The sequence below is a fragment of the Artibeus jamaicensis genome, unplaced genomic scaffold (genome assembly GCF_021234435.1).
Source record: "Artibeus jamaicensis isolate MK-2021 breed Jamaican fruit bat unplaced genomic scaffold, CSHL_Jam_final contig_3126, whole genome shotgun sequence".
In the NCBI taxonomy this organism is placed as follows: Eukaryota; Metazoa; Chordata; class Mammalia; order Chiroptera; family Phyllostomidae; genus Artibeus; species Artibeus jamaicensis.
In genome coordinates, this window is record NW_026521723.1 from 20,657,425 (window position 1) to 20,677,819 (window position 20,395).

Below are 20,395 nucleotides of genomic sequence, written 5' to 3' on the forward strand. Positions count from 1 at the left end.
AATAACAGGAACCTAAGGTCTTAGTAGAGAGACAGATCTATCTAGATAATACCAACCTTCTCTTCCCTAATAGGTGAACTATCATTGTGAAATTTAATAAGTACAAACACTAAAATAATTTGCAACAACAAAACCATTCTATCTACATGGTTCCAGATCTTCTTCTAATTTTAGGTAGGAGACATCAATGTTCTCATTTGGGGGTGATCATACCATGCACGGTGTTCTTCCTTTTCTCTCCACTTCATATTATTCACACACATTTCCATGTATGGATATAGCTCCCAAAATGACACTGCATAATATCTGCCACACTGATGTGTTTAATTATCTCCTTTTGAGCACAAACTAGTTCCTTTTTTGTTATTTTACATAGTGCTCTGAACATCTTTGCACCAACTACTTTGTTCTTCTCCTTTCAGAGTTAAGTTATAGTATCAAAGGCAGAACTCTTGGCAAAGCGGATCAAGGGCTCTATTTTCCCTGTATTGTTCTGCCCCATAATGGCTGAACCAACAGTCAATGCCCCCGGAAAAGGAAATTTTTGCCTGTTTTCTCACAGCCCCAACAGTGACATCTTTTATTTTGCTAGTTTTTCAGGTACTTTCAAGGTATTTTAATTTCCATACACAGTCACACCTCAGCACTCACTGCTTCAGACCTCATCAAACCCAGTACTCATCACATTTGGATGAGAAAAAAAAGTGTTTCAGCACCTGGCGTTTGCTCACTACTGGTCAGTTTTGGCACTTGTCAAGAGTTCCAAAATGAATTAACAAATTAACAGTGAGTACACTGTGGTACCATTGTATTTAATTGCTCCCACTTTACATAATGTATTTAAAATGGTACTATACATTATTCTACACCAAGACTTTTGTCTACATTTCTTTTAATGTAAACGTGTTTGACCATTTACCAAATAGAATCTGGACATGGAACTTAGATGTGCCAAGCCTTTTTACAGGCAATTGTATTGTGTTTTTTAAAAATTACAGAAGTAATTTTTATCTACTGTTAAAAATTCAAGTGATAAAAATGTGTATAAAGTAAAAGGGTGAAGTTAAGAGTAAAATAAAAAGGCAAGAGGTTCCTATCCCTCTTACTCTTCCCCCTGGCAATAGTACCACTTCCCAGATGTAGTCATTGAAATCATCTTTGCATTCCTATCATTAAAAATCAGTAATTTTAGATAACATACTCTATATCTACTTCTCAATTTAAGAACTTAGACAACACTTACTGGATTCCCACTCTGAATGACGAGGGATTTTGCTGACTTACACGGCTGGCTTCCCTCTCACCTGTCCTGTTGTGATTTCTGGATCTCCAAAGGACATTAGTGACAAGATCACAAACACAAATTCCTACAGTGCCTGGCATGATACACAAGTATGTAAAGTAGGCAGGGACAAGAAATATCGCGATGCCCTTCCTGCCCATTTTTTGCCCTTCCACTATTAAATGAACATGGCTAGGGAAAAAGCAGTCACACTTGCAACACATGCTTGTCCGTGTGTGAGGTGATGATTAAGAATGGGGGGATTACAGCAACCGGGCAGGGACATGCTCAGCTGCAGGGGGAGTACACACTGACCAACTTTTGCCACGTGGAAACATCGCCAGATCTTAGTTTGGGGAAAAAAAACTATTCAGAAATGAATTGTGTATGTAAGCTTTTCACTTATAAGCCTTAACTCAAACTTTTTGAGAATACCACTGGCCAAACACAAAAGGTTTGTATGCCAAATATGGCCAATGAGCTGACCATTTTTGATTAGCTCATTATGGTTTTAAGTCATATACTCAAACCTGTTATTTGATCCATCTGTTTTCAATGGTATCTCTTCCCACTGTGTAAGATGAAGACATTAGTGCCCTTACAGTTTTCCCTTTTTCCCCACCTCTGCCTTACCACCCCTTTACTTTTGGCTTGTCAAAGCTTAACAGAGTTTACCTTCTGTAACTATAAGGGACACTTTTGAGCTTTGTCTGTGGGCTGATTTTTTTAAAAAAGCATTTTCTTGATAGTCATACTGCATAAATATTTTCTTCAAATATCTAGTGGCCATGAATTAACCATTCACAATCTACGACTAGAGAACTAGTTTCCAGTAGCTGGTGTGAGTTTTCCATCCCAGGGTGTAGTCCTGTCTCCCTGAGTGAGGGGCTGACTTGCAAGCTCCATGTACTGATTGGGAGACATCAATGGGCAGGCTTCACTTAGAGAGCTCAGGCAGAGAGCAACTGGGAGGACCACACACCCAACACAGCTCACCCAGGGCTAAAATAGACTTTCTTCTGAGATAGTGATTAGTTCCACAGTAGTAGCTTCTGTTTTCTCTGTGTAGATATGAAGCAAACACCCTTTAACGACTCTGACTTTTGCCCTATAGCCCACTCCTAGTCTCCCAATCCTCTCATCCCGAATATGTGACTATCACCTCTGCTAGAGCCTCACCCTCGTATGTTATGGAGGGCAGTGTTAATAGATCCTTCAATGCGGTCCCAAGAAAATCTCTTGTCCACTAATGTCCCCTCTCCTGATCTCAGTGCAATTCTGAATTTGCTCTCTTTAAAACCTTTTATGCTCATTTTAATAGCATATTTGTAGGGAGGCAGGGCTAATAAGTCTATTTATTCCAGCATTTTGAATCAGAAGTAGTCACCAACTGCTGACCATTGTAGTTTCGACAATACTTGCCCTGTCATTTCCCATTCCGCTGCTTTGCTTTGAATACTTCAGGAACTCACTCTGTGCACACAGGCAGCCCACCACCAGTCTCCTGGCCATGAGAATTTCTGGAACAGACAGCTACAGGAATTTGGGGAGCACATTCAAACTTGCTGAAGGTTACCATTCTTCAACAAAATGGAAGACAAAGATTCTTTCATCAAGAGATTGCATTTTTCTTTGAATGCATCTTATTCCCCAAGTAAACTCTCAAGAATTTAATGTCTTATTTCTATTGTGAATGGGACAATTTTTGATATACCTTTCAGCTGTGGCTCTCTGGTGTATGGGAACTGAATTAAATACAGCAGTGGTTTTGACCAGCCCCATCTGACAGCAGTTTTGGTGACGACAGAAAGGTCCAGCAGAATGTGCCGCCCGGCACAGTAGCTATTAGCCGCATGGGGCTCCTGAGCACCTAGACACGGCCAGCACAGCTGAGAGGCCAAACTCTTCATTTTAACTAGTGTTAACCTAAATTTAAAGAGCCTCGTTCTCACTGAGGAAACCAAAGGCAATAAATAATAACTGACATAATTGTAAACTGAAAAAAAAAGTGACTCATTTAGGTAAGTATTATGGAAATTTACAGTAGGGAGCACTTGGAGGTTAGAAACCTCAGGAGTAGATCTATGAGGTACATACATCTATGTGCTGCTGTAAAAGATAAATGCCAAAAGGTGTCAGGAAAGAAGAGCAAGTTGCAGATGAGTGTGCTTGTGTGAGCCCACTTGTACATATTTTCAAATACATGTATGTACCTATATTCATAGTCATATGTGGATATATGCTTATTTTTGCATAGAACATTTCTAGAAGTATAATCAAGCTGTTGATGGCAGCTACTTGTGGAGAATAGAAGGTTCAAGGGAAGGCACTTTTGCACATTGTTAAAATTTTTTGTTTTAAAAATACTTTAACATTTAAATCCCTTTTTATTTATAACAAAGTTATAGGCACAGAGATGATTAACAAATAATTTGTTTTATAAAGCCCAAAGTAGTCAACTCTTTCCTGTGTTATTACTCATGAATGATCTGATGTGATTATCAGGAACATTCCACATCCCATTACCATGACTCTTCTGTCCTCTAATGAAATGCTTTACAAAGAAAACATACTTAAGGAAATAGCCTGAAGGAGTTAGAATTTAAATTGGACCTTGAGGCTGGATAGAATGGAGGGGCATTCTAGATGAAGGCGTAGCTGGAGGGAAGGGGGAAGCGGGGATGCAGGCACGTGGGTGGGGAACAGTGCAGGTAGGGAGCGGGAGGGCGGTAGGGGAGGAGCCCCTGTAAGAAACCTGGACCGAATCCCTGTGAATCCCACAGGCAAGAACCATCTTGGTTCTTGGGGGAACCAAACGTTTATTGAGTGCCCATCATGTGGCAGGTATTGTGATAAATAAGAAACGGCTACACATCCAAGGAGCCAGATGAGACGTGTAAAAGGGATGGCATCATATAATATGAAGAATATAAAATCTGGACCCCAAAGTACTGCCTCTATCACTTACTGATGCCCCTTGGCAAGTTTTATAATCATTCTGAGCCCCTAGGTTCTTCCCCTATAAAAATGGGGATAAAGCCACCTTACTGTGTGGATAATATGACAGGTCATATGCTTATCACCCCAACAGGGCATCAGCAAACTCTAGTTCCCTTCCTATCGTACTCTGCCCCCATTCCCAACCCCGAATCGATAGATAAGGGAGCTAAAATATTTTTCCTTTCTCCACAAAAGTGAAACCAGGGCAAAGTTCCTGTATTATGTCTGAGTGGGCTAGGTGAGCAGGATATTACTATTGGCTAAAGTGGAAGCTGAGGAATGATTCAGACTTTCATGGGTCAGGTCTTCCTGGTTCCCATCCTCTATCGTCAAACAGACCTTGATGAGGCCAGGCTAGCCCTTGATCACGAGGCCCACGTCAGTAAACAGTGAGAACCCCAGACTGGGCAGAAATCCCATTTGGGTGGCACTTCTCAGGAGACACAAAAGCATCAGCTCATTTGATTCACAGCACAGCCAGGGCCTATCAACAGGTTTGCTTTTTCTGATAAGAATGAAGTCCAGGGCACAGGGGAAGAAATCCCAGTAATTTCAGTATTTTTGCCACCGTCTCTCTCCTCTCATACTTGACTGTGGTGAGGGAAGCAGCCCATCAATACTTGAGCCACCTGCATGGGCAAACGACACCTGGAGGAGTTCTGTTGAGCCTGTGGCATTTGCAGGACCCTGGGTGCCCCAGGGCCGGGCAGTGCTCACCAGGCTGTAGGACAGCGCAGCAACTACTCTCCCCAACCTAGTTGCATCCTGAACTGTGAGGGTCCTCCTAGGCACGTGTGGGTGGGTGGGGGACAAGAGTCCAACATCTAAGTTTCATCTACCTTCTCATCCCTGCAAGCAAACAGGTGTCCACTCAAGTCTAGCAATATTACCTCGTGGGAAGAGGCCCATACAGTCCTTGGAAGTGGGCTCATGCCATTTGGTGAAGAATTCAGGGTTCTGGTAACCTGAACATGGGGGATGGTACGGCTTTAGTAGGCACTTCCCTTGGGCAGACAGGTCCTCTGTTCTGAGGCTTTGGTACAGTCAGACAAGAGAACAGGAGTTTCTACAACATAGGCTCAGGTTGCCTGGGACTGAAGGCGGCATCGAAATATGGACCCAAAGTTTTATAAGTTCCAGAGCATAATCTCCTCAGGCTTTAGACTTGCAGAGTCAAAAAAGGAATGTGAATTTGGCCCATTCAGTAGACCCTGATCAAATAAAAGTTGTTCTATAGTGACATTAACTTACCAGTGGACCCCATGTAGGTGACTTCTACTCAGAAAACCTGTTGGTCCAAGCCCAATGGCCACAGCCAAAATGGAACAAATTCTTCCAGAATGCTTTAAATGCAAGGCCACGTTCAAGTCAGAGTAAGCCCCCCCCCCCCCACTGTGAGTAGAGGCGGTAGGGGTCTGACAGTAGCGTTTAGTTCTGGTCTGTGTACGCCTTCTTCCCTTTTTATCCCCATCATCTAAAGAGACAGTATCTACACATTAAGTGTTTATCAGTTAGGAATACTTTTTGTAAAAATTTCCTGTGTGAAAAACCACAAAGGTCCTGTCTGAGAAAGTCTTTAAGCCTTAGGATTTTTGTCTCTTAGCTGCTGGTCTTTATGCTCCATCCACTGCCACACCCCCACCCCTACCCACCCCAACCAAACCTTAGTATTCAGCTTTGTTGCCTCATGGTTTTAATACGGCTGCCTGAGCACCAGGTATCACATCCAAATTCAAGGCAGGAAGTGGGGAAGGGTTGGAATATGAGAGCAGCAGTGATAGCCTTTTCTTTAAAAAAGAAATCAGAAAAGCAAGAACTTTCCCAGAAACTCTCTAGCAGACTTTAGCTGGAACGTGTCACTGGGCCGCTCTTAGCTGCAAAGGAAGCCTCTGCAGTGGCCTCTAAGGTGGAAAAGGGTGAGGCAAAGGGCACTGGTGGTGGATTGTGTGTTGGCTGTCCAGAGTGCCTGCCACAAACTGAAAGAGCCCTGGTAGATGTGAGGGGCTGAGACCCACTGAGCTGAACACCTCACAGTTTGGGGCTTCTCAGAAGATTTGAACCTCAAGGGTCACCTATGGACCCACTTTAATGTCATCCAAGTCTTCTTGCTAGAAAAAGGGGCTCTCCTGGAGAAAAAGCTTAAGTCCTTTCCTAAAAAAGTGAATGGGCAGGGTGGGCAACAGTTTTTACTTCTTTTAGGAATAACAACAGAAGGTGAAGTTTGAACCAACTCCTCATTACCAGCTTCAGGAGGTGGTAGGAAAGAAACCTTTAAAACTTTCTCTCCTCTGTGGTGTCCACTGCATTTCTGCAGTGTTGGGAGGGTCCCTGTGCCCCCTTCAGAAGAAGCTGGATCACCCTAGTATCCTTCACACCCAAACTTCATGGCTCAAGCTATTGGTGGCAACTTCAAAGAGGCGAGGGGGCGGGGGGAGGAAAGCAGACAGAGCTCCTGGGGACTCTTCCTCAAGGAAAAGAAGGCCTCCTGGCAGCTACGGTGGGCCCAAGTCTGGGCCTAAGAAGTAGCTTGAAGGCTTAATTTTAAAAAGCCACTCACTTGTAAGAGAGTCTGTAAGAGCCCGGGTCCTGAAGAGCTGAGGCCCTGGGGCCACTGTGAAACGGACCCAGGGCTGGTCTGTACAGGACGAGCATCTGGGCCAGGACCTGGAAGGAGGAGTCGGCTGCAGGCAGGGTCAAGTGGCCGCAGCAATAAAGCCAGAGAACCACTGAGCACGCTCAGTGGGTGACCCCTTTCGGAGCTCAGTGTCCCGTAAGTGGCAGTCCCTGCTTACAGCCCATGTCGGTTCAGGTGGACGCCGCCTTACCCTTTCCTTCTCAGAGGGCTCCAGGTCAGGAACACCCTGATCAACTTCATCTCTGGTGTCAGACAACCAGCTCCCTCATCTGGAGTGATTTCAGGTGGCCTTTCCTTGATGCAAAATGTCCCTCTGTGTTCCTTGCTACAGAGATAACACACACTTGCAGCGTGCTAGTTTACAGAGCACTTTCTGTGACAGCCTCTCTCACTCCCTCCGACAGCTCTCTGGAACTGTCCTCCTCCAGTGTCCGCTGCTCGCCAGCCTGCTGCCCCAGTGTGGTTCTGGGTGAGTTCCGGGCAGGTCGTGAGGGGTGAAGGGGCTCTACAGGCTGACTTTTTAGGAGCACATTCATTCGGACATGTCGTTCCCACGTATCGTGCAACATCAACTATTTCATCAACACAAGCAAAATTTTCACATAGAAAATGCTGTACATTAAGAAGACTGCAGTCAAAACTGTGAATATATTAAATGCCACTGAATTCTTCAAGATGGTTACTTTTATGTTACGTGGATTTCACCTCAGTAAAAAATACTGCTACTGCACTTTTTAACTTTATAAAGTGCTTTTACGGTTTCCTTCTTCGACTCATTTTCTTTTTACATCCCCGGAGGCTAGAGATACAGAAACAACCAGTCGTTTATTCTGATAAGGAAACCTGTGTCCTCAGAAGGTGTGACCTGCCAGCCAGAGAACATAACGAGGAGCAGCAAGGAACCCCAGTGCGCTCACTCCTGGGCCGGAGATCATCCTTCGAAGGCTCCAAATCTAATAACTCGGAGGCGTGACTCCTCGGTGACCTCGGAAGTCACAAAGGGAGAAAGGGCAGCGACGTTCTGTCAGGGAGCGAAATCCTCTCTTCCTCCTCACATCTGTCTGCATTTGAAGGAGGAGTTCTTCTCTCAGAGGCAGGGGGCAGGGGGGTGGCTATAGGGATTCGGTTAGTTTACTAAGCCATTTGTTTAGAGTTTGTTTTTCATATCTTGTTTTTAAGTGTCAATTCCATGTTTTATAGTGTGTTCACAAAGCTGTGCAACCATCATCACTGCACAATTTCAGAACACTTTCATCATTCCCCAAAGAATTCCCCCTGTACCCAGTCACCCTTCCACTCCTCCTCCCCAGCCCCTGGCAACTACCAATCTATCTCCTGTCTCCACAGGTGTGCCTGTTCTGGACATTTCATACACCTGGAACCACCCACGACGTGGCCCTTGTGCCTGGCTTCTTTCCCCTGGCACAGTGTTTTCGGTGTCCGTCCATGGTGGAGCAGGCACCGGCACTTCCTTGTTATGGCTACCTAAAGCATTTCTAACTCCCCAGGGATTCTTCCCATTGCTTCTTTCCTTCGAGCTGTGGGCTGTTGGGGACCACTCTGTGAGGTTTCGGGAACTGTAGCCCTGTGAGAGCAATCCCTGAAAGGGGCTAGGAAGTCTCCCTGGAAAACCAGGTGAAAACACAGGTGGTAGACATGACCCGACTCTAACACCAAGGGTTCCCGTGGGGATCAGGCCCGATAAATACATTGTATCCTTTGGAACTTGCTCTGCTTTGTTCTGTATAGCCCTGGTGATGTTAACCGGATGCTTAAGTTCACGGCATAAGGAGTAGAGTCCTTATTCATGAAACATGTCTTAAGGACCCTCTGGTGTAGGTATCACTAACAGACCCTGGCCTATGACAAATCTGTGTGTTCCTTCAGTTGTTATCTATAGATAATACCTATTTTTGTGTGACTATAGCCTTTTGACATTGATTGATGAGCTATGCATGTATGCTTTGCACACCTACACATGCCATTCCCAGTAAAAGCCATTTGGGAGAAGGGCTCGGGGTGTTCTCCGCTAGAGGGAATCGCCACGCCCTTTCCTGCCGAAACAGCAAGATTTTGTGTCTGGGATGACTTATTTCTCATCCGAGGTGGATGAGAGGATTCTGTGGGCTGGAGTCCCTCGCACCGTGGGGATGTGGGGGGTCACAGTCAGGACCACAGAAAAGGGCCCTCATCCTGGTAGTGTCCAGAGAGGAAAAACAGACCCATCGTCAACATTCTCCACCATCTCCTTCAGGTAACAGACGTGACAAGGACTCTTATGTCACATCCACCAGCGAACAGCCTTCACCAGACAGGCCTGTGTGGAGCACACAGGGCCGTTTTCAAAGCAACAACCCCTGCGTGCTCTCCGGAGGACCACGCAGCCAAACCTGGCTCTTGAACAAAGGCCAGGCCCAGTGTCATCCGGGAAGAGGGACGTGCTCAATCCCTTCCTTCTACAAGCTGGTAGAGGCCTGCTCCTGAATTGTACTATCGACCCCTGAACAATACAGGGCCTTAGGGGCACTGACCCCCAACCAGTTGAAAATTCACATGTAATTTAATTTGGCTCTTTGTTTCTGTGGATTCCCAACAGCAGATCGAAAACACTGTTTTCAGTCTGTGGTTGGTTGAACCCACAGGTGTAAAACCCGGGAATATGGAGGGCTGACTGTGTATCTATTGAAAAATTAATCCACGTGTAAGTGGACCTGCACAGTTCAAGCCTGTGTTGTTCCAGGGTCAACTGTAGATTCACAGTGCAACCTACCAATTTCTCTCCCCTCAGTGTCTCAGTCGCCAGCTCCAATCCAAGTCCTCTAACTTCTAAAGCATTTCCTGGGGCAGCTCCCCCCACCCGCTGTGTTTAATCCCGACACAACGATTACCTGCAACCCCCCGACTTCCACGTGCATCTCCATGTCAGGCTGATGATTTGACTTCCTGGTGGTCCGAGCCAGTAGGTTACTGAAAGTCTCTCCAATTGGCCTAACACAAGTTATTCTGATAGCTAGTCTCAATGTTCCCATCTTCTTCTCCCTTCTAGTACAAGGCGGACAAGGGATTATCATGCCCATTTGCAGAAAAAGAGCTAGAGAACCAGTAAGGAAAAGAGACTAATATTCACTAGCAAAAGGTAACAGTGCTGATAAGGGGTCCTGGCTCCCATGCCGCCACGCTGGGTACACCAAGGAGACACACGAGAGGGTTAATTAACTAAGTACTCCTTCCAGGGAAGAAGGGAAAGAAAATTTATGGTCAGATGTTAATTGTCCATATTCTAAGGCACTTTTTAAAACCCGAGCTGTCCCCTTGCTGAGGCCCATCCACGTCTTCTCCTACAGTCGGGCAGCTCACACCCAGACGCGACCTACATTAACCACAGATTTCGGTGTCCCTCCCCACTTCCCACCTCAAGTTCTTCAACACGGACCAAAGTCAACCATAAACCAAGCAAAAGGAGCAAACTGGTATATATTCACATGATCTATGTCCCAAACAAACCAGGTCCTCTACCAGGCCCATTGCAATGAGAAAAGTCTCCAGAGGGAGTGATGACCTCCTCCCGACTTCCCCAACCTCCCACCCAGCCACAGTTCTTACCCTCCCTTCAAACTTGGCAGTGGCTCCTTCTCTGATGCAGAGGTTCCGAGGGGGCGAAATGAAAGCAGGAGCCTCGGTCAGGGGCATGGGGCCGGCTCGCGAGTGATCCACACCGAGGGAGCTTTCAGAAACGTGTGTCGAGGCAGCCAGCTTCACATCCCCCATCGTCTGAAAACAGGAAGGACGGTCAGGTCAGACGAGACAAAGCACAGCCCGGTTTCCTCCCAGGCAGCAGCAGGCCCAGTGCACTTGCTGGGCCCCGTGTGGCGAGTTTTACTGGAAGTAGGTGCCCCATGAGGTCAGGGTCCACCTGGGGCGCTCCTCTGGAAATGACAGGCTCTGTGTCTTCTACATGCAGGGCTGCCTGGGCGAGGCCCAGCTGGTCTCAGATGCCAGCTCCCAGGGCCATGCCCCGGCCTCTGCAAAACCCCTTGGAGAACTAGAAAAGGGGCAGCTGCGGTAAGAACAGAGAAACCAAATGGTCCTTTGAGTATCTGCAATGGGTATCTAAAATCAGTGTTTATTAGTCCTTGGCCCTTCAGAGTCAACATCTACATTAGGCACATGTGGTAGAAAGCAAAGCTGTTTTCTGCCTGGCCTGTGAGAACTCACGTGCTAGGGGAAAATGGGATCCATACTCTAAGACAGTAGTTTGGGATTAATATGACAAGGATCCTGACTGAGGTGGGCATTTGTGGTTGAATGAAGGGAAGGAGGCAAGGCTGGAGAGGACACCCTATTTCAGGGACTAAATTGTGAAAAATTCTCAAAGGTCATAGAACATCAGTGTGTTCTATGTTTTAAGATCATCTAGGTGAACTACATTTATAGCTGAGGTCCAGAGGGTAAAAGTCACTTGCCCAAAGAGACAAAGCAAAACAATCATATCATGGGCCAGAATGCCTCAGGTTCCCGACTCCCGTCCAGGGCCCCGCTCGGCCAGACGAGACGTCTACTGACACTCACTGGTAAAGTGAGCCGGAACAAAGAAACTTAGGATTGATTCCAGAAGTGGAATTAGTAACAGGTACGAATCTGAATTCTCGGTTGTAAACTACAGAAACTGACTCTGGCTTTCATAAACAGAGAAGGGAGCCATTAGAAAGACAGAGTTTGGTGGGGAGCGCCCTGCATTTGTAGGAAAGGCTGGAGCGCCAGGCTGGGAGAACGGGCAGCGCTGATGACAGAAGCTGAGTGGCGAGATCCCATCTAAGGTCACTGGACACCTGCAACCACCATTTAGAATAATACAGCCTAAGCATCCCTGCTCCAGGTTCCAAGTCCAGATGGAAGTCTCGCCAGGCTGGAATGGCTGCAGGTTGAGGACCACATCATATGCTCTGCAGAATCCATGGCTCCCGGCCTATTGCAGGAGTATGACAAACGTCTGCTAAATGGAAGGGGAACAGATCCCATGCTGTGAAGTAGATGAGCATGTACTTACTTTGTTTAAATTTAATAACGTCTAACATAAATAAAATAGAGATAATACTTTGAAGTTAAAGTTAAACTAACAAGGTCTGGCTGGGCAGGTCAGTCAGCTGGAGGTGTTGTCCTGACATGCGAAGGTTATGGGTTCAGTCTCCAGTCAGGGCACATACGAGGAGCAACCAATGAATGCACAAGGAGAATAACACAAATGGAAGTTTCTCTTCTCTCTCTCTCCCCTCTTTCCCTTCCCCCTTTCTCAACCTCTCTAAAAATCAATCAATAAATTTTTCAATAAATTTTTTAAAAAGTTAAAATAACAAGAACCTAGATTTGATTATTAACAGAGCACATCTTTGTTTGGCAAATCTAGCTTTCTCTTTCACTAGTAAGATATTAGCTTTGCAAAAAAAATCCCTTCCAAATGATAAGACTCACAGGTTCACTGCAGCAAGTAGTAATGAACGCAAACTTTATGTAGCACTTACTCTATGCCAGGGACTGTTCGAAGCACTTTATAAACAGCAGCTTATTTGCTCCTCACCACAACACTATAACATAGGTAATTCTATTATCCTCATTTCATGACTTAAAACCCAAGATGCAGAGAGATTAAGAAATTTGCCCAAGGTTAAATTAATCGGGGGCAGACTGGCATTGGAACCCCAGTGTCTGGCATCGGAGCCCTAGGCTTAACCACTGGGACCTCTCGCCTCTTGCAAGCAGTAAGAGTTGGCTGGTGGGAAGCGGGTGTGAGCCTGGGGTAACAAGAGAGAAAGTTAAAAGCTACTACCAACATACATAAAAATTAAGATTTTCTGTATGTCAAAACATACGGTCAACAATATTAAAAGATGGATGATTACCTGGGATAAAATGTTTACAAGAAAAACAAAGGACTAGGACACTTAACATATAAGAAAATAGCCTGACAAACAAGTGGAAAGCAGCTGTGCCTTGGACGGTTCACAGTAGATGGACAAATGACCACTACAAATGGCCACTGCCTAGCCACAGTAAGAACCCAAGAGTGCAAATGAAGGACGAGCCATTATCTGAAGAGCCATTATCTTAAAAACTAACCACACTGATATCTAAAAGGAAAGACAAAATGCCAGTGAGACTGCCATGCGGCAGCTGAGGGGAATATAACCCATCCAGGGGGATGTAAGTGGTGTGACCTTTCCAGAAAGAAGCTTGGCAACAAGATTCCAAATTCAATGGCCATCTCTATCCCCAGTAATCCTACATCTAGAAATGTGTGACTGGGAAACAATCAGAAATGCAGTCCCAAATCTATATATGAAAGTGCCGATCACATTATTTATAGCCAAAGAAACAGAGTAGTAAATCCAGTTAAATTGAAATAGAAAAATATTTCTTTAATATATAGCAGTGAGAATGGGTTAAACACAGTGGAATATCAAGCAGTTATATTTGCATATACTTACAAGAAAATAAGGACAGAAATTAAATAATATAGAAATGTTAAACTACAATTAAGTTTTACTACAGAAAATGTCAAAGATGCAGAAAAGCAGAAGGACAAAAATGAGCACCTCAAACCCCTGCCTCCCAGACTCAGCGATTAGCATTTTGTCCTGTTTACATTATTGTGTTCGTGCATGCGTTTGCAGAATGATCTCAGAGTGATCAAGATCCAGTTTTAATGGCAGGAATCATGATCTATTCATTTACTCAATTAAAATACATTTATTGATTTCCAGACAAGAAAAAAGCTAAAGAAGTTCATCCCAACCAAACCACTATTAACAAGAAATGTTAAAGGAACTTCTTTAAGAAGAAGGAGAAAAAGATAAAAAAAAACATGAATAATAAAATGGCAAAAACTACATACCTATCAATAACTACTTTAAACGTAAATGGATTAAATGCTCTAATCCAAAGACATATGGTGCCTGAATGGAGAAGAAAGTAAGAGCTCTACATACGCTGCCTACAATAGACCCACCTCAGATTGAAAGACACGCACAGGCTGAAGGTAAAGGGATGAAAAAAGATATTGCAGGCAAATGGAAATAAAAAAAAAAAAAAGCTGGAGTAGCAATACTTGTGTCAGACAAAATAGACTTTAAAACAAAGGCTATAACAAGAGACAAAAAGGGACATTCCTTACATAGTAGCCATGATATGAAAGCAATCTAAGTGTCCATTGATAAATGATTGGATAAAGATGTTATTTATATGTGTGTGTATGTATGTATATATATACACTCAGCCGTAACAAAGATTGATATCTTACCATTTTCAAAAACACAAATTGACCTAGAGGGTATTATACTAAGTGAAATAAGTTGGAGAAAGATGAATACCGCATGATTCTACTTATATGTGGAATCTAAAGAACAGAATAAACAATCAAAACAGAAATAAACTCATAGTTACAGAGAGCAAAACTGATTGTCGCCACATGAGAGCGATGTTGGGGGATTGGGTGAAAAAGGTAAAGGGATTAAGAAGTAGTTACAGCCCTGGCTGGTGTAGCTCAGTGGACTGGGCGCAGGCCTACGATCCGAAAGGCTGCTGGTTCAATTCCCAGTCTAGGGCACATGCCTGGGTTGCAGGCCAGGTCCCCAGTAGGGAGTATGTGAGAGGTAACCACACACTGATGTTTTTCTTTCTCTCTTTCTTAAAAAAAAAAAAAAGAAGGAGAAGAAGAAGTTACAAAATAGTCACGAGAGTTAAAGCACAGTACAAGGAATATAGCCAATAATATTGTAATAACTATGTATGGAGCCAGGTGGGTACCAGTCCTATGGGGGATCACTCTGTAAGTTATACAAATGTCTAACCACTATACATACACCCAAAATAATATTGAATGTCAACTGTAAATGAGAAATTTTAAGAAATATTAAAGACCTATTTATTGAACACCTACCACATTCCAAACCACGTGGTAGGGATGTGGAGTGAACAGTCCTGTGTGTGTGGTGTGGGGGTAACATGGGTAGGGAAGGAATGGGGTTCCCACATCCTGCAGAGCCACCTAGGACCATGCCCCAGAAGGGACACTGCTCCCCCTGCCCTCCTCCGCTGCCACTGAGAGGGGACAGATACACTCTGTGCTCTCAGAGTTGGGGGAGTGGGTGGAGGTGGGGATTGGTATCCTGAGGGTCACACCCTGCCATAAACCCAGGGGCACTGTGACTTTCTAACTGTGAGCTGGACAAGGCACTTTAACTCTCTTGGCATCAGTCTCCTTTTCTGTAAAATGGAAATGATGACACCAACCTTGCAAGGTCCAAGGGAGGGTTTGAAGAGAGTGTACATGAAACACATAACATAGCACCAAAGGGCCTCAGTAAGAGGCAGCTGTCAACGTCATCATCCAGCTCCGGAAGGCAACCCAGTTTCACCAGCTTATAGGACACAGACCATTTTCACCAGGGACAGAAAGATGCCTGGACCAGCCTGATTATTATCTGCAAGATAAGGGTAGCAGGGTGGGATTACTGTACAATGGCAGATGGCAGAACTCTGGGAAAAGATGGGAAGAAGGATTGTCAAGTCTCTTCTAGCAGCACTGTTCAATGGCAGGGTTTATGCCTCTGACACTGTACTGGGCACTGGTCTTAGTCTCCACAGCCCTGCAAAGCATTCTGACTGCTTTTACAAATGAGGACACCGGGGCTCAGAGAGCCAACTCTACTTGTCCGAGGTCACATAGCTAAGAAGTGGAATCCAAGCCAAAATCTGGCTGCAGCCGTACCCTGGGCCCCATGACCCAGATGAGGAATTTCCTGCTATTTCCAGTAAAGGGGGATGCGGAAGGCAGAGGCCATTGGAGAGAGGAGTACTGGGAACTGCAGAGAGGAAGAGGACAGGCCATGCACCTTCCTTTCTGCTCTCAGGCCTGGCCTGGGAAGTCACAAGACTCTTTTGCCTCTGCTTTCAGAGGAGCTGGAAACCAGAAGTGGGGACATCAGGCTCAGGACCCTCTTGCTCCAACGCCTTCTGAGGTCCACCTATACCTCCCAAAGGCCCCAGATACTATCATCAAAAGGAACGTGCTTGGCCTCGAGAACGCAGAAAACAGAAGTCATTCAGCCTTAGGGAAGGCCTGGCTTCATGATTAGAAAGAGAACAGGCAGGTCAGTACAGCCAGAAGGCACCCAGTCCCCTGCAAGGGAGGTTACTGAACTACCCTGCAAGCAGGACCAAAGCCCAGTCCCACAGCGGCCAGATACACCAAACAGCTCTGCTCAGCGCATCGCCCCACCCACTGCCATCGGCAGCATAAACAGATCCTGTCCACACTGTCAAATAATGGCTACTGACATATCTGGAATGCTCTATCAAAATAAATAAATAAATAAAACCCAGCCATCCTTGTTCCCTTCTAATCCCTTGTCCAGCCTGGTGACCACATTCCCATGGAGAATACCACCCTTATCACTGCTATTGGCAGAGCAGTGCTCAGTGGCTGGAATTAAACAAACCAACTAGAGGGTTTTATTCAGTAATGATCAGAGGACAGAGAAGTAAGAAGAGAAAAAAATGGAGCTGGGTATGGGTAAAACAGTGGTGCTCTGGCCTGGTGGCTCAGTTGGTTAGAGCATCATCCTGATGCACCAAGGGTGTGAGTTCTAGAGCCCGTCAGGGCACATACAAAAAGTAACTGATGGCCCCAGCTGGTGTAGCTCAGTGGATTGAGTGCGGGCCTGCAAACCAGAGGATCACGGTTTGATTCCCAGTCAGGGCACATGCCTGGGTTGCAGGCCAGTTCCCAGCAGGGGACGCACAAGAGGCAATCATACATTGATGTTTCTCTCCCTCTCTTCTTCCCTTCCCCTCTAAAGATAAATAAATAAAATCTTTTTAAAAAAAGTAACTGATGAATGTATCAGTAAGTGGAATCAGTAAATGAATCAAACTCTCTCTTTCTCTCTCATTCTTCCTCCCAAACGCCCCTTCCTCTCTCTCTCCCTAAAAACAAAAAATCAATAAAAAAAGAAAGAGGAGTGGTGTGAGGGCTGAAAGCAACCCCCCAACATGTGCGCGCATGCACACATACACACACACACACACACACACACACACACAAAATGCCTGGGCCAAAGCTCACTTCCAAATAAGGTTTCCACGAGTAACAGAATGTATTCATCACTCAAAGCAGCACTAAGTTAATTGGACTTTAATTTGAACAAAAGTACCATAAATTGTCTCTTGAACTCAGAAAGGAACACTTTCAACTATGGCCAAAACAGAGTGCAAAAAGATTCAGAATAAAAGTTACAAATCAGGAATCAAGTTATATGGCAGAACAGGTTTAGAGAAACCAGCTGTCCCCTTCCTTACCCAAAGTACATGCACTTTAAATGATAGCTGTCTTTAAGCACCAGATCAGTCAGCAGGGCATCCTGGAAATACCTTGCTTTTTCTGTAGGGAAGGGCTGCCAGTGCGCTCTGCACCGGCAGCCTGGCTGTCAGAGGTGAATCTATCTACAAGACACAGCACGTGTGAGAGACAGCAAGCCACCCAGGTGCAGATGCCCCAGGCAATGACAGCTCCACTCTCCCACCTTAATCCTCTCTCTGCCGGACTCAAATCCTGACAAATTGCCTAATTGCTCCTAATCCCTGAGTGGGCTACTTCTCTGTTGCAGGCTGTGCCAGGATGACTTGCTGTGACCCATGGGAGCAAACAGTGGAACAGGGCCACACACCAAAGAACAGACACGCCTTACCGAGGCCTCTTCCCTGGGAGCTCTCACACGAGTCGGGATGTGTGGACAGCCACGACGTACCACTGTACGCAGATATTCCTGTCCAAGGTCTGTCCGAGAAGGAAGAGAGGGAAGGAGAGCCAGGGACGGCGCAGAGCCCAGGACCAGACTGGAAAAGTTAAGGGGGGGGTTGACTTTGCTCGAAGATGTTGCAACTTGCCTTCCGCTGGGCAGCCAGCTTCACCCAGTCAGGGAGATCCGTTGTTCTCATCCACCCAGCTGGAGTGACCTTTGAAACCCCTGGCTGCCAGCGGCAGAGGCTCTCAGTGGAGTCCTGGGGAAACCAGGGGTGGAAGCTCGTGGGTTTTTACAGAGCTGCAGATTCCAGTCTGAGTGTGGAGCAAAGGCAGAATGCTGTCAAGCAGAGAGCTGAGCCCTTGGAGGGGCTGGACACACCCCCAGCTCTACATCTGGCTGGGAATACCAGTCATCCTTTGGCACATCTGGCCTAGAATTACCATCTAGGACTCATGGGACATCGCCTCCTGAGACTCAGCTCCTTCCTCCTTAAACTGAGAATGATCTGTTTGTGATCCCTTGAGCGGCAGGCAAGCCCAGAGAGCAGATGGACTGGGAAAACTCCAGGCTATAATTTTCATAGGGAATCTGGGCTGAGACTTCGACCTGGCTCTATCCACTGCAGTCATGCAGAGGACCCAGCAGCACTGGTCCTGATGCCCGGGGAGCTTCGGGAGCAGTCCCTGGAGCATATCTTTGTGCAAACTTCTTTAATGTCTGGCTTAATAATAGAAGACAGCTAAGTTTCCACATCTGTTTCTGTATCTAGTCTGCTGTGACATCACAGCATTTGGAGCTGCTGGGAAAACCCACTGTACACTGAAGAGAGAAGGCAAATGAAAAAGGCAAACATTCTATTACAAAAATGATTTGGGTCTCATGGCCTATGAAAAAGTCTCAAGGACCCCAAGGGCCCCCAGGGCACACTGTAAGAACAGTTGCTTTAGTCTAACGCTTTGCTCTCCTTGTCTGCTCTCACTTCTGCCCTCCTTAAAATACACAAGTGGGCCCTGGCCACTTGGTGAAGGGGTTGGAGCATTGTCCTGTAGACCAAAAAGGTTGCAGGTTCAATTCCAGGTCAGGGCATATACTCAGGTTTGATCCCCAGTTGGGGTACGTGTGAGAAGACACCAATCTGTGATTCTCTCTCACATCGATGTTTCTTTTCTCTCCCTGCCTCCATCTCTCAAAGCAATGCAAAAATGTCCTCGAGTAAGGAATAAATAAATAAATAAATAAATAAATAAATAAATATAGAAGAGTGCAGCTTGGGGGACAGGTGGGGAAGAAGGTAAATTAATATCCAATTTACTCCCATCTTTTTGTCAAAAAAAAAACAAAACAAAACTGTTGGACAAATATGGACAAGAGCGATTTGGAGCATGAAACAGACACTGATGAAGACACCTTTAAGTCAATTAAGTTCTTGGCCAAGAATTAAAAAACACCCAGATTCTGAAAGACCTTGAATGTAGTAGATATTTGAATATCTTATGGCCAGGAAAGGAGGAATGAATCCAAAAACAATGCTGTTCACCACTGAGGAATGAAGGTAAATCAGATCTAAGTCTTGGATGGAGGTTTCTGGGAGTGGACAACATGATGGGAAAGTCATTCAATTTGGGCAGAAACAAGGACAAGGATTCGGGCAAAATCATGCTCAGTGTGTTTATCAAATCTGTGAATTACACTAAGCAACTAGGAGCAGCTACCATGTTGGGTGTTAAATACACCCCTGAAAGATCAGCAAAAGGGACCAGAGCTTGAGGGGATGTTTAAAAGAACAATTTTTAAGGGCTTACACTTAGGCTCAAAAACAAGCAGTAAACAACTGCCAAGTACAAAATGTCTGATTGGAACTGCTCAGTGTAGACTCTGGTCCAGGTCAGATCACGTCAGGCCCCATGTTAGGCAAGTGCATCAAGGTCCACACATCGCAGTTGGCAGCCATGCAGCTGTGTGGTATGTGATTCACTGTCTCCCCTACTGGAGCACAAGCTTCCTCGGGTTACAAGACTGGTGTGTTTCGCTCACCGCTGTGTCCCTAATGACTAGAACACTGATAAGCAAAATTACTGATGAGTATAAGTTCTCATTGGATATTTGTACAATACATGAATGAATAGAAACTTGTGCTAAAAAGCTTTAAAAATCAACTCTAAACCATGACCCCACTTAATTTTATTGTATAGGGTACCTTGTGAGTGTTAAAGAGAGGACGTAGAAAGAGCAGTGGGTGGACAGTTTATAACAATATACTATCGACCCCTCTGGGGCCTACAGGCATTTGGTTTTAGGCACATGCCAGGCTAGCTCTAAACCTGGCGCGTAACTTGTACATCCTTTCTATTCTTTGGTTCTCAGTCTTCCTGTGTGTAAAATGGGCATAATGATGCTCTGCCTGGCATACACTCTCTGGGTTTCCTGCTGGCATCCCCAAGAAACTCAGATCCATATCCCTGGGTTCCCAAGTGAAATCACACAAAGCCAGCCTGCTCTGTCCTCTACAGCTGAGTTCTCTGAACATCAGGCAGCCCCTTCTTCCCTGTGGCTTCCTGGGCCTTCCCTCTTGGAAAACACATTGGAGGAGGGGCTGGGCTTCTACAGGCAGATGAGCTGCCCATGTCAGCCCAGCTACATCAGCAGAGCAGCAGACCATGGGTGGGAGGAGGATGTCTG

General features: G+C 45.5%; 1 protein-coding gene across 4 annotated transcripts in view; it reads right to left on the reverse strand.

Moving 5' to 3' along the window:
- Positions 1–20,395, reverse strand: part of MYLK (myosin light chain kinase) — a 184,361-nt gene that overhangs the window by 163,838 nt on the left and 128 nt on the right. For 3 of the 4 annotated variants that reach the window (XM_037132246.2, XM_053663093.1, XM_053663092.1), the window contains one exon: positions 10,521–10,688. In XM_037132246.2, coding sequence (XP_036988141.2) covers positions 10,521–10,685 — 165 coding nt within the window. In that variant the 5' untranslated portion in view covers positions 10,686–10,688. Of the gene's footprint in view, positions 1–10,520; positions 10,689–17,659; positions 17,825–20,395 lie in introns of those variants that run through there. The other variant, XM_037132229.2, reaches the window with a different exon arrangement.